General features: G+C 49.7%; 1 protein-coding gene across 1 annotated transcript in view; it reads left to right on the plus strand.

The window, feature by feature from the left end:
• DAG1 (dystroglycan 1) overlaps window positions 1–13,158 on the plus strand; it is a 55,289-nt gene that overhangs the window by 36,790 nt on the left and 5,341 nt on the right. The window contains exon 2 of the mRNA XM_082322778.1: window positions 583–992. Within this exon, the coding sequence (XP_082178904.1) occupies window positions 711–992 (282 nt within the window). The 5' untranslated portion in view covers window positions 583–710. The remainder of the gene's footprint in view (window positions 1–582; window positions 993–13,158) is intronic.

Genomic DNA, 13,158 nt, shown 5'->3' on the forward strand with positions numbered 1-13,158 from the left:
TATTGCTGGCCCCCAAATCAAGTCTAAGCACACTAATACCAAAAGCTGGAACTGAGAGGAGACCTGGCTTGAAAGCCAGGCTCATGGGTCAGAAGAGCAGAAGCATCTGTCGTGCATCAAGCTGTCAAGATGGCAGCTTTGGAGTACCGGAGGTTTCTTGGGACCTTCATACTGTGTAAATGGCATTTAAATCCACTGGTGCCCCAGCCTGACTTCAGCTTGCCTTTAAAGGTCACCTGTTACCACTGTGCTCTGCTGTGGCTTTGGTTATATCTACCCCATCTCCCTGCCAGTGGCTATCTCGGGATGCTGTGGCCCCACAGCAGCAGAAACATGGTTGTGTTCTTGGAAAAGCAGGAGGATCTTGTTTCTTTAGAGATGCTGTACGTCAGAAGAGAAGCTGAGAAGCTCTTGCTCTCTTTAGTGGTAGTGGTGACTCTTGCAGTTAAGTCAAAAAGCCGAAACAAAGAGGGTAGCGTGGCAGGTAGCCCTCTAGTCCATTGCAAGGAGGTCTGTGTGTGTTAGCTGGCTGGCTTGGATATCGTAATTAATGTGCTGATTGGGTTTCCTTTGTTTAACCAGGTTCCCAGGACTCCTAGGATGAGGCTGCTGTGAAGGACTGGTGGATCCCCTGCCTACGCTGCAGTGCCTGCAGATTCCCTGTAGTCCCCTTTCTGGCTGGAGCACCGTTGCCGAGGCCGCCGGGAAGAATGACTGTTGGATGCCTACTGCAGCCCCCTTTCCTGGGGAGGACTTGGCTCCCCATGCTGCTGCTGGCAGCCTCTGCTCACTGCCACTGGCCCAGCGAGCCGGCAGAAGTGGTTCGGGACTGGGAAAACCAGCTGGAGGCCTCCATGCACTCTGTGCTCTCGGACCTCCGGGACACTGTGCCAGCTGTGGTGGGCATACCGGACAGCTCTGCCGTGGTGGGACGCTTCTTCAGAGTCTCCATCCCCACGGATTTAATTGCTTCCAATGGAGAAATTGTCCAGGTGAGAAATGCCATTCCCTGAGGCTCATTTTCAGTTATATTCTTGCAGGAGTTGAGCTAGTCACCCCACTAACAGGCTGGGTCACAAGGGTGCTGTGAAGCAGCCTTAAGGTTTTGTAGGACTAGGGGAGAAGGATTTAAGAAAAAAAAAAAAAAAAAATTCAAGTCCTCACTTTATTGCAAAGTTCTTTTCCTCTGTAATCAAGAGAGGAGACTTTTCTCCTCAGGGATGGCTGATCAGGTTTGTTGGCTGTATTTAAACTGTGAGATACTCCACCCCTGGAATGATGGGCACATTCATAAGGAGACGTTGCCTTGGGATCTGGGGAGTCATGGATTCCCTGGGGCTGCTGCTCTGACGCTCGGGGAGTTTGCTTCACTGTGGTAACAAAACATTGCTAGACAAATAGACCTTGTTCTGCCAGCAGGGCTCTGGGCTGCCTTTGACACAGTCTCTCCTGACCTCATCCCTAAGTCCTCTTGGGAAAGATGGGAGCCTTTCTCTTTATCCAACTAACCCTCATGCCGCTGGCACTACAGACACCTGAAATCTGAGTTTTGGAATCGGTCCTGAGGGCAAGAAAGTGTCAGAATAGCCCAGAGGAGGGTAGGCATGTTGCTGAACACTCACTTGCTTGTCTTTAGTCCTTTCCTGGGAGGGTGCTGAGAAAACAACTTCTCAGCATCTGCTTGCTTGGATCATGTGGAGTTCAGAAAATTCTGTTCTTAAACAGAATTACTTTCCAATCTCGGGAATTTTTTTCAAACAGCAAAATTGAAAAATAGTTTTTTAAAAAAATCCATTTTTAGAAAACATTATAAAAAGACAGCCTTCTGGTGTGTCTCAGAAAATCAGAGGGAGATGGAGAGCAGGTCGGGAGAAAGTCTGACATCTCAGCTTCTCCTTGAAGGCAGGTTTGTTTTAGCTCTGTGTACTGTCACGCAATTATCTTAATCCAAATACGTGATCTCGCTGGCTCCAGCAAGGGTGCTGGGACTGCAATGTGCCAGTGGTAGGCAGAAAATCTGAAGAATGCATTTGTTATCGACAGACGGTCAGATAGGGAGGAGGAAGGTGGTGGGTGAGCCCCTGGCTAGAGGAGTTGGAGAAAGGGACAAGCTGGTTTCAAAGCAAAGGCTGTGACATTTAATTGCCTCTGTGGCCAAGGAGACTGGCTCGGACAGGAGGCAGTGGTGCCTGCCCTGCTTTAACCACTGCCTGTTCTCTGAGCACGGGGCACCTATATAACACTGGGCTGCAAAAGTCCAGATGGGTGCGGTGAGCCCAAGATCTTGTGTTCCAGAAATGATAACTTCGGTTTGGGATTTTGCATCAGAGTGGCTTGTTCTGGTGTTGTCTAATGGCTGCTTTGATGGCAAGAATAATTTTCAGTGTTTGTGTAACACTGCAGCTTCCTCAGTCTCCTTTTCCTGGCACAAAAGTAATATGTGTTAGCTCCAGCAGGTGCAGGAAAATCCTCTGATAGATTATTTCCACCCTACCTGATAGCTTCGAACAATACCTTTGCCACTTTGGTGTTGAGCCGTGTTTGCCAACACCAACAGATGCCTGAAGAGATGCAAATGGACTGGGCTGGAACAGGACCCAACAGTTGCTGGTTGTGTGTAGTTCAGCAAACGCTGGGAGCGATTTTCACGCTCATCCGTGGGCTTGCCCGAGTGCACGTTGCATCTGTTCACCTTGAAATTGATTTTAGAAGTGCAGCAGGCTTTAGGGCACTGTTAGCAGCCTCGCTTAGCTGGTGTATCTGGAAGGTCTCTCCCTTGCAGAGAATGCATGTTGGCTGCTGAGCACAGCTGACCTTTGCTATGGGGATTTGATTCCTGGCTAGTGAGAACTGCGTGGGCAATTTTGGGTGCTGGGGTGCATTTTTGTTTTACTGGAAAGTTTCAGGGTAAGTTGCTCTGGTCTTTTTCTCAGGCTGCTTTGCATTTCTCAGCCAGAGCAGTAAAAGCATAATACTTCTGGATCTTGCTAACTGGTGTACTTAAACCCTAATAAGAAAGAATAAGGGCTGTGCCCTTTGAGATGAAGCAGTGGGTCAGAGTTGACAATGAGATGTGGTTGCCTATACTCAGTCCCCTTCAATTTCTAAGAAATTGGCTATAATTTCTTTTTCTTTTTAAACTGACAGTTGATGTCCCCAAGCTCCCAGGAGCTTCCCATCTGGAGCCTGAAGAAGGTGTAATTGCTTCACTTCTAGATAATTCCTGCTGATTATTTCTAGGCTCGGTTTGTATTGTGGTGGGGATCGCCTTGAAGCTGCTTCTCAGATCCTCTCCCTGCTTGTTAGCAGATTCCAGCCGGCTGTAGACAAAATACTTTTCTCTGCAAACTTGGTTGTGGGATGGAAACAACGCCAGGCATCTGCAGCGTGGCGGAGGAGTGCCTCGCAGGCACGCACTCCTGCACAGATATGTGGGCTCTGTGCGTAATCAGGTATGTGCTCCTGGGAGCAGTCGCCAGTGTTTCCCTGCCACCCCCAAGCTACTCAAGAACAGGTGAGATTTTATGGTTAAGTGCATAAGCAAGTTAATTCTAACGCACTCAAGGTGCAAAGTGGACACGCATAAAAGTAGTAAAAAAAACCTACTTTGTGCCTTAATTTCAGAGTCTCTTTTCTGTGTTGCTCAGAGCCACCTGCCAGCAAGGCTTTGTGGCCATTGTAACTCATGGCTGGCAATTAGAAACCCCCTTCGCCTGTGCCCTGTCTTGCTGAGCAAGTGCCTTGGTCAGGCATTAATGTGCCCTCTGAAGGGCGGCTGCAGCTTGCAGGTATTTCTGTTGAATTTGGTGGCAGTTCAATCCAGATGCTGTCCTGTAGCTTCCTCACTACAGTAAGGCTTCTTGCTGCAAGATTGCTCTCCTGATGTTTGAAGGTGTCTTGGAAATGAAAACTCTTTGCTGTGCCTTCCCAAAAGGGCTAACAGCAGCTTGGCACCTTGCAGCCCTTCCTGCTACATTTGACACCAAAACCTTGGCACTTTTACAAGAGTTTAGTTAAAACATCCGATCTCCATGTATTGTACAAACCCCTTGCTGTGCAGACAGGTAGTGTGAAGGCGTGCAGGTTCCCACTAGCTCCTGGCAGATGTTGGCTGGGAGCAGGATAACCGGCAGCATTGGTGCTGATGATGTCCTTACCCGGTTTCCACCAAAGACTGCATGGAGTCTGACCCATTACCTTTCAGCTGTCTCCTGTTGTTGAACAGATCACGCTTGGACCACAGACCAGGTGGATTTCCCGTTCCTGCCACTTCTATTTGAAGCTGCTCCAGAATCTGGCTGCTCTGATTAAAAATGCAGCTTCTAGCCTAAATTTAGAGATGGCTAGAAATATTTGTATGTGCTGCCCTTTAGCTTAAGTCAGTTCTACCTTCATAATATTTACTTCCTTTATGTATTTATAAGTGACAGGTGTATTCCTGTGTCTTGATTTTATTTGGTTAAGGACACTAGCCTCTTTTAGTCTTTTTCATAAAATAAGCTTTCTTTTCCGCTTCTCATCTTTGCAGCTGTCTTCTGCACCTCTTGCACTCCAGCTTGAGTTTATTTTTCTTATGTTTGCATGACCACAGCTACACAAAATACTCTAGATGAAATTTTACCAGAGCCTTGTATAAAGGCATCAAAATGTCCTTTCTCTCTTCTATAAATAACCTTGTTTGTTACGAATTGCTTGCTTTTCCATGTCTGCCTTACTTTGGCTGAGACGTCTTGCCATCAGCTGAAATATCCAGGTCTGTAGTTTTTTCTGCTTCCACTTGTTGAGGTCCCAGAAGAGGATATTAGGCGAGGTGCAGGATTGTTGACTTTGCAGTGCTGATCTTGGTCTCTATGAGGTCGGCAAGTCCCATCTCTGAGGTTGTCCCATTTTTCTTGTACAAAAACCAAAGCCTTCCATCGCTGTCTGGGTGACGACACAAATAATCAAGGTGAGGACAGTGGCACTAACACTGATAGCACCTCTGTCAACATTTGGGATGGTGGCTTCTGCAGTAAGCATGGCTCTCCACTCATCCCACTGGCAATGATACCCTGCCACAGATTGGGAAAGCTGACGCTGGCCTTGGCCATGAAAGAAAAACCACACAAAGGAGGGCATTTACATGGTGATTACCTCTATCTTGCGTGCAGGACGTTGATGTGACTTGGTGCAGAAACTGCTGTAGAAAGCATCTGGCGTCTCCAAGTCTGCAAGAAGAGCTTTCTGACCAGAGGCTGTGACGGCGTTTCTCTAGGCTGGGTACAATAAACAGGAGACATCTGGGCTGTGGACGCATCTCCAGAAACCCCAGGCACTGCACTTGGATGAGAGTATTAAATACAGTTACTAACTGGCATTGCTGTGGCCATACCTGCTCCTTTCCCTTGGGATGCAGGGATAAATCCAGTTCCCTCCAACACCAGTGTACCCACAAGGTATTTGAGCCTTTGCACAGTCCACTATCCTAAATGCATATGCCCACAGTATATAAAAGGATGCAATTTAATGGCTTTTGTTTAAAGGTGGGTCTATAAAGTATGCTGGAAGGAGAGAAGCTCCTGGTGTGCACTGCTTCCCGAGGCACATCCCTGCGCAAGCAGGTATTTGCTCTGTCTTCCTTGAAGATACGTAAAGCTGCCAACCTGCCTTTGTCCTGGGAGTGTTAGGCATGGGATGGATCCCACGGAGTAGATCTGCTGGTCAGGTTCGTTAGCTGATGCTAAGGAGAAGTTCTCAGGTGAGCACAGCTAAGTCTTAGTGTTCTTGGCTGTGTCTTGGCTCCTGATTTTTTCTTTTTTTTTGTTTTGAAGGGCACAGTCTCACCAGGGCTTGTCGGGAAGACAGATAAAACACGTAGTGGGGGCCCCAAGAAGCTGTCACTGTATGCAAACGTAGCTGGTGGCAAAGTGATTAGAACTGAATTAACTCATGTGGTTGATTTACACAGTGCAGCTATGCAGCAGGTTTGTGGGGTTGTCGGAGTGTTGGATATTAATCTGAGCAAGAAGGAGTCCTGCTTTTCAAGCAGGAGCCTGACTTTCCAATGGCTGTTCTATTTGCGGTCTGTTGAAGTGGCTTTTATTGAACAGCTTTACACTCATCAGACTTCAGGGACCTTGTTTTATAAACATGATCTGCGGAGACCGGGTTGCAGGAGTCCTGACATCGAGTACCTGCTGCCGGGGCTGTGCTGCGTGCCTCAGCCCTGCTCCCACCCCAAAGCAAAGGGCTGGATGTCAGCAACCAGTCTGCAGTGCCAGGACACAGTTTCAGGGAAGAAAGACACAAAATACTGGTGTTTGGTTTCTTTTTTTCCTCTTGCAATGATCCTTATTTGAAAGAGTTTTAACTGAATGTGAATTTTATTTAAGTGGCATTTCTCAAAGAAGGAAGACAAGCAAAGAGTGCTCCTGAGACACTGTGTCATCAAGTTGGGTATCTTAAAAGGCTCTCTGTGTCACAGCATGTGAGCTTCATCTCCTTCCCAGGGTCCCTGGTTTTCCTGGACTTTGGCTAGCCAGAAGGTGTAGCAACAGCTGCTATTTACAGGGGAGCGCGCTGGGATAAATGGCAGTGCCTGGCACAGGTCCAGGCAAAGGACTACTTGGGCAGGGCTTTGCTTAGTTGCCATGCTCCAATCTTGGTGTTAAGATGAGCTGATAAGGTTTCTGCTGGGGGGGCCGAGGGGACCACTTTTTCCTGCAGCGAGACTGAGTTGGGGAATTTCGCATTTTCAGTGCGCACTTAGTAACAAGCTCTGACTTTGGAGGAGTGGAAAATGTGACTCAATCTAATTATAAACTAGCTTTTCAGGCGGGCTGGGAAGTTCCTTGTTTTGTCCTGCTCTTGCGGGTTGTTGCCCTGAGCATCTGGGGAGACTCGAGGAATGCGACGGTAAGGAGAATCCTGCGAAGGAGCCGACCTGAGATTGCAGGATCCGGCTCACTTTTCCTTGCCGCGCTCTTGAATGCCAGCTTTCCAGCAATCTGCTGATGGCAGAAATAAATTGCCAGGGCTGGTTAGCTGCGCGGCGGCAGCACTAAACCCCCAGCACTTGGCATCCCTGCTGTGTGGTATTTTTGCTTCCCTTTGGCCTTTCGCTTATAAAAAGTCACGCTGAAAGAAGAGCCCGACTGAACTTTTTTTTTAAGCTGTTTGAGGCTTTTCCTGCCCTGCGCTCGCCCCCCGAACAAGGGAGAAAGTGGGGTGTGGGCAGCCTGTGCTGACCCCAGCCCTGGCGCGGGCGGGCTGTGCCTTCCCGCTCCAACAATAAGGCTAAACAAATCCTTCCAAGCTGCTTGCATGGACCGATGAAAGGAGGATTTCTTGGGACACTCAATGTTTTGTAGTGACCTCCCAAGTGAAACAGCTGTTGTGTTCCCTTGCTCAGGCAGAGTGGGATGCTGAATAGTGCCCTTATAGCAAACACAGAGGCGCATCTGGAAAAGAAGCCGTCATGGTAGGAGTATGTGAGGATGGCATGAGCTGGACGTAGCTGCTCAGCCTGTGCCGTTGCGAAGCCATTTTACTGATCGTAAAGAAGTTGGTGAGACAAAGCACCGCTCTTCGGGCGGGCTGCATCCACGCAGCGCAGCCCTATGCTTGCATCTGCAAAGGAGGGGGGTTGCTGTCTATGCGTGAGGCTTCGCTTGCCTGCTCAATGGCTGGAAAATGCAGATTAGCAGCAGACACGTAAACTTATCCTTTGGGTTTTCATGAGCACGTAGAAGTAGAGCAGCTACTTTAAGTAGCTTTGCTGCCTAGTCCTTCAGGGACTGAAGTTTGAACTTGGAAGTTGAGGGCCAGGACCTGTGATACAGCCTCTGCAGCCTTGTTCTCCCTTAGCTCAGCCTTCCAAGCTGAAAGGTTTGATTTTTCTAAGGGAACAGCTTCAGTGCACGGTGACATGCAGGAAGAGCTTTGCAGGGCTTTCGCTGGGACCAGCCGAAATGCGGGATTAGTGTAACCGTCCTGACCTACCCTGCGCACAAAGGAAGCACCAATTACCGGCTGTTCCCATATAGCTTTCGGTCTCTGAACGGAGGTGGTGAGCTCCTGCTGGTAATGAAGGCTCGGGTCACTGAGGCTGACGTACTTCTGAGAAGCAGCGAAGTCTCTGGGCTGTTTTTAGACTTTCAGGGGCAGTTGCATCTGCATGAAACATCCTGGTGCAGTTTGTTTTTGTCCATAGGCTCCTGTGCCTTTCGTCCAAGGCATGCGGCAGCTCAGAAGAGCGCTGTCTGCTGAGGATACCCAAAAGCTCTGGCAGGTATCACAGTCCCCTCTGCAGGAAAGCACATGTGCTGCAATGCCTCCCTGCTCACTGTGCCAAGTAAATGCAACTTTCCTTTCTTCAGACTGAGCTTTCCCAGTGCGGTGGCACCGTTGCTGTGCCCAGCGAGCAGAAGGCTCTGAGAGGTGCCCATCCTCCTTTCACCACTGTTTTCTGGGCCTTGTGTTTCTAGGCAAGACCTGTCTGATGTCCTAGTTTGCAGTTCTGATGTATTTGAGGAAAGGAGGGAGGACGTAAGACTGGAGGCTCCTTCTTGTGTCATCATCTGGTTGCATACAGGCAAGCCTCCCTGTCAGGGTTGTTCCTTGCAGCCAAAGACTTGTGGCCATTGTGGTCTGAGGATTGTCCAGCTCCTGCCTTGAGCCATCGTGTTCCCTGACCCGGTGCGGCAGCCTCTGCTGCTGCAGGACCTGCCCAGAGCAGTGGCACCCTGACGGCTTGGCCACATGGCACACGCCATGCCTGCAGTTGCTGGCTCCGTCTTTGTGTTGGGGGAGAAGAGGAATGCGCCCGTTGGACCCACGGGCAGAGCCTGCCTCCCAAGAGGACTTCCATCCTCTGACTTGGAGCCTGCAGGCCCCATGTTCTCATCGTTTCTCTTGGCTCCAGGTTGGCCATGCCAGCACCACGAATCATTGCAGTGCCCGTGGTTGCAGCAGCGCTGGGGCGCGTGTGAAACCGATGTCTCTACCACCGCTTGTCTGGCCTGTGCGGTGCAAGGCAGCCTGAAATCGGCCCACGTATCTAGTTTGGGGCTGAGACCGCCTGTTGCTTCTGCTGACAAAACTGCCGGGTGCTGCTGCATTAGCAGGGTTTTAAGATGAAGCTTGGGCTTAGGCAAACAGCTTAAGTTTGACTCTTTCTCTGCAGCTATATTTGCATTTGAGTTGTCTCTCCATTTCCATTTTCTTTCCCCTGCCCGCTGGTTAATTGCTTGCAGAAGCCTGAGCACAGCAGACTCGGTTTAACACTGGTTAGGTCAGATGGCTTGAGCACAGTTCAGCTTGCCTTCTGCTCAGCTGTAGAGAGGGCTCAGCTGCGGTATTTTTCATTATTGGCCCTGTGTGTTAGCGTAATGATGAAAGAGCAACCCAGAAAGGGAGTCTGTCATACAATAAATTGTCATCAGTAATTATAATCCAAATGAAATCCCTGGCACGGGGTCTGTATCTCAGGAATGGCTGGACACGGGGAGGAGAAGGGGGTGGTGGGAGATCTGGTGGAGTTGCAGGAGTATCTGTGCTCGCCCCTGCCCGAAAGCAGTCAGGAATTTTTTAGGACCGATGTGAAAGGGCGCAGGAAGGAGCCAAGTCCCTGGCTGCTGCTGCTGCCCACGGGAAGGTCTGGCAGCAAAGGCTGGAGAGATCACATCAGATACTTCCAGGGCTGGGAGGATTTTATAGGGGTGTGCCAAAGGGAGACCTGTGGCAGGATCCTATGGTACCTGTCTCCTTTTTGGAGGATTCATCAGGAGGAGGGAGGACTAAATACTTGGAGGATTAGAGGGCATTCTTGTAGGCAAGAATGCGGTTTTTGCCTGAATTCCCTCAGAGGCAGCAGTTTTGCTTGCAGCTCCTTTGCTTATCTTTGTCTTGTTGGCTACAGGGCTTTAAGATCTAAGTTTAAAAAAAAAAAAAAAAATCAAACTGAGCTATCTTTTCTCATGAGCTGACTGCTCTTGGCTGGCCTAAAAATAACAGGCCATATATATCCGAAAGGATTTTGTGAGCAAAGTCTTCAAAGCCAGCCAGACCACTGTGTGTATTTAAAATTGTGAACACGGCTAATTTTTTAATGGTCTTCAGTACACTGCCAGGCTTGTGTAATCTTTACCCGATAAGCATTCGTTTACAATTATCTCAAATAATCAGAAAACAAAGGCAGCCTTTTTTTCTTGAGCAACGGAAGAGTTATTTTGAAACCAGACCCCTTGAGGGAAATGGCAGGGCTTAAGGCTGATATTTATTGCGTACATAGAAAACTGGAAAACTTTTTACATGAAAACTAGAGATCCCAAATCATTAACTATGCATAGTCTTAACAAATACCCTTTGAAGCAATATTTGAAGGAAACAAGAACAGAGTCCAGGGTTCCCTGCTCCCGGTTTCATGCCACTACGAACACAGCAGCACCCGTGACCAGGACAGACCCACGCCGAGGGCTCTGCTGGTTAGCGCTCATTTAGGAACAAGTATTTTTATTCAGCCCAATAACTGCTTTGATTATCTACTCTAATTTTGTGGGGCTCTTGCTTTGTCACATGAACACAGATGAATTTTGCTGCCAGGGCAGTCGCCGTGTTTAAAGCAGAGCCATGGCATCGAAGTCTTGTTGCCTTCCTAAAGATTTCCCAGGGGAGGCACAGGCATCTTCATGGGTTTCACAGGTGTAATACACATAAATTTGATTTTCTGAATCACCTCTTGCAGAACCCTTAGAAACAGTCCACATCTCCTCGCAGGCTGAATACAGCTGAACTAGCTCAGCTCTTTTTAAATCAAGTTTAAGTGGGTTTATAAATGTTTTGCAGCCGTTGCATCCCTGCTAGAACAAGTTGTCCCAGTAGGTGATTGCCTGGCCTGTTTTTGTTTTTCAGGAGAGCCTAGTTTTTGGTGTGAATCTGTCTAGTTGCAGTTTCATTTTCTAGCGTGGGCACTTAAGAACGTGAGCTCACGTGTAGACTGTAGGTTAAAAATGGTTTTCCAAGCAGAAGTATTCAGACTGGCCTGTGCCTTCCTCGCTGTCCTTTTTGCATGTGGGGTTGGCTGCCCTTCCTAAGTGAGTTTGGCTATGAAACGTAGGAGCACATATGATTGAAGAGAGAATCACCTTGTGACATGAGATTAAAGGTAACGCTTGTTGTACGTCTCCTCCTCAAGTCACGGGCTGTGCCCGGGGAGGAGGGAGCAGCAGAAAACTCCGGCTCCCAGGAAAGCTCTGTATGGAGTGTGTGATCCTGTAATTAAGGGATTTCGCAGAGCGCATGGAAGGGGAAGGTTTGTTCCAAATGTAGCCTGAAATTACACGTTCAGCATGCATTTAAACCGCTCACTATTAAAGTTTTTATTCTTCTTGATTGTGTAAGCCTCAATAACGCTGTGGCTTTGTCCTGGTTCCTTGTGTTTCTGTTCTTAACGTGTGCCCAGCCCTGCCCTTCCTCCTCCCCAGTGGGCAGGTTAGCGGCTAATTTTGGCACATGGGGACAAAGAGTGGCATCATCCAGCTCCTGCTAATGTAAAAGCTGGATTGCACTAGGACCTGTCCTGGCATCTCAGTTTTTAGAGGGTATGACGAAATTACACTTTTTTTGAAGAAGTAACACAAGTGCAGGTCAGCCCCAGTTCTGGCTGGACAGGATCAGACCCTGCCTTTGTCCTCTCTTGGCAGAAGAGATGCCAAGGAAGGACAATTTGGTTCTTTGTTCCTGCGTGCCCATCTCAGGTGAAGGGCCGGTTTTCGCTAGCTGGAGTAAAAGCCTCTCCTGTTCTTGCTGCGGTGGGGGAGCGGGTGCATGCAGCAGTAGCGCTGCCAAAACCCACTGTTTTCTGCCAGACACATGGGTAAAGAGCAAAGCTGAGTGGAAGGATGTTCACATCTCAGCACCTCGGTTTCGGTGGGCTACATCAGGGTGTGTGGCCCATGGGGTGGCTTTTTCTGTCTGGTGTAAGCAGGAATTTTAAGTCCCTACTCTTGGACATTGCTGCTGAGGAGTTGACTAAAAGCTGTGCTAACAGCTTTAAACTCTGCTCTATAAACTGTACCCAGCATGTGTCTCATGACGTGCTCTCCAGCTTGTCCAGGCTGGCCAAAAGCGGGGCTGATCCTTTGCAGAGGAGAGGAATGAGGGTGTTGCCCCTACGGTCGTGGCCGAAACCCTCTGCGGCTCTTGCACAAAAGCTTTCTCATGCTGTTCTCGCCAATAGACTTTCAGGTCCTACGTTACCCTTGCAGAGCTGCACGTCCAAGACCCTTTAGTGTGCTGAAACCCACAGCGGCGGGAGTCTGTGAGCCCTGCTGCCCTGCCTTTCAGTGGGCTGCCTAATCCTGCCTGCAGCCAGCGGGGTGGGAGAGGTACCCAGGACTCGCAGTCTGCCCAGCCCTGCAGCACCGGGCATCGCTCTTCGTCTGTCCATCCAGGGGCTTTCCCCAGCAGGACCTGTGGTTAGGCAGGTCTGGCAAGTCCAGCCCTATCTCTGTGCCCGCTGCCGGACGCGGGGGCACTCCTGCCAGGCAAGTTTCCTTGTGAAGCTCCTCACCCAGCTTTGCGTTTGGATAAATTATGAAATATGCATGAGCTTTACAGAATTGCAGAGTAACCAAAGCACCCTTTCAGGAGGAGAGCTGGAGCGCGGCCCTGCATTGGACTGCAGCAAGCCTAGAGCCTCAACCAGCCTGCTAAATCTGTCTCCGTGGGCCCCAAAACATCCTGTTTCCTCTGGGTGTGGGGGGAGATGCCTCGTGGTGAGCTCTGGAAAGCCCAGCCGGGGCACCTTCCAAACGCCTCCGAGCCTGGGGGGGTGGCGAAGCTCAGGTTACTTACCATGGGGTACCTACAGCCCCAGGAAATGTCACAGCCCGCCGAGCTGGCAGTGTCACCCCTTCCACCGTGCAGCCTGAGCGGCTCTGCTGTGCTCCGTGATTGGCGAGCGGCTGTAGTGCAGATGTACGTACGTCAGCTGCTGGAAACAGGGGGCTTGGAGGGTTTGTGTCTACCCTCGGCTATGGCCCGGGGTGGGAGGCAGGAGTGCCCAGGGCTCTGACATGCGTGGCTTTCCCCTGCACAGGGTGGGGAGCGCCTTGGCAGGGTGTCAGCCATGCTGGTGACGTTTTGCAGAGAACCAGCGTCTTCTCCGCAAGAGCAAAA

Source organism: Platalea leucorodia (assembly GCF_965183815.1).
Source record: "Platalea leucorodia genome assembly, chromosome: 9".
Classification (NCBI taxonomy): Eukaryota; Metazoa; Chordata; class Aves; order Pelecaniformes; family Threskiornithidae; genus Platalea; species Platalea leucorodia.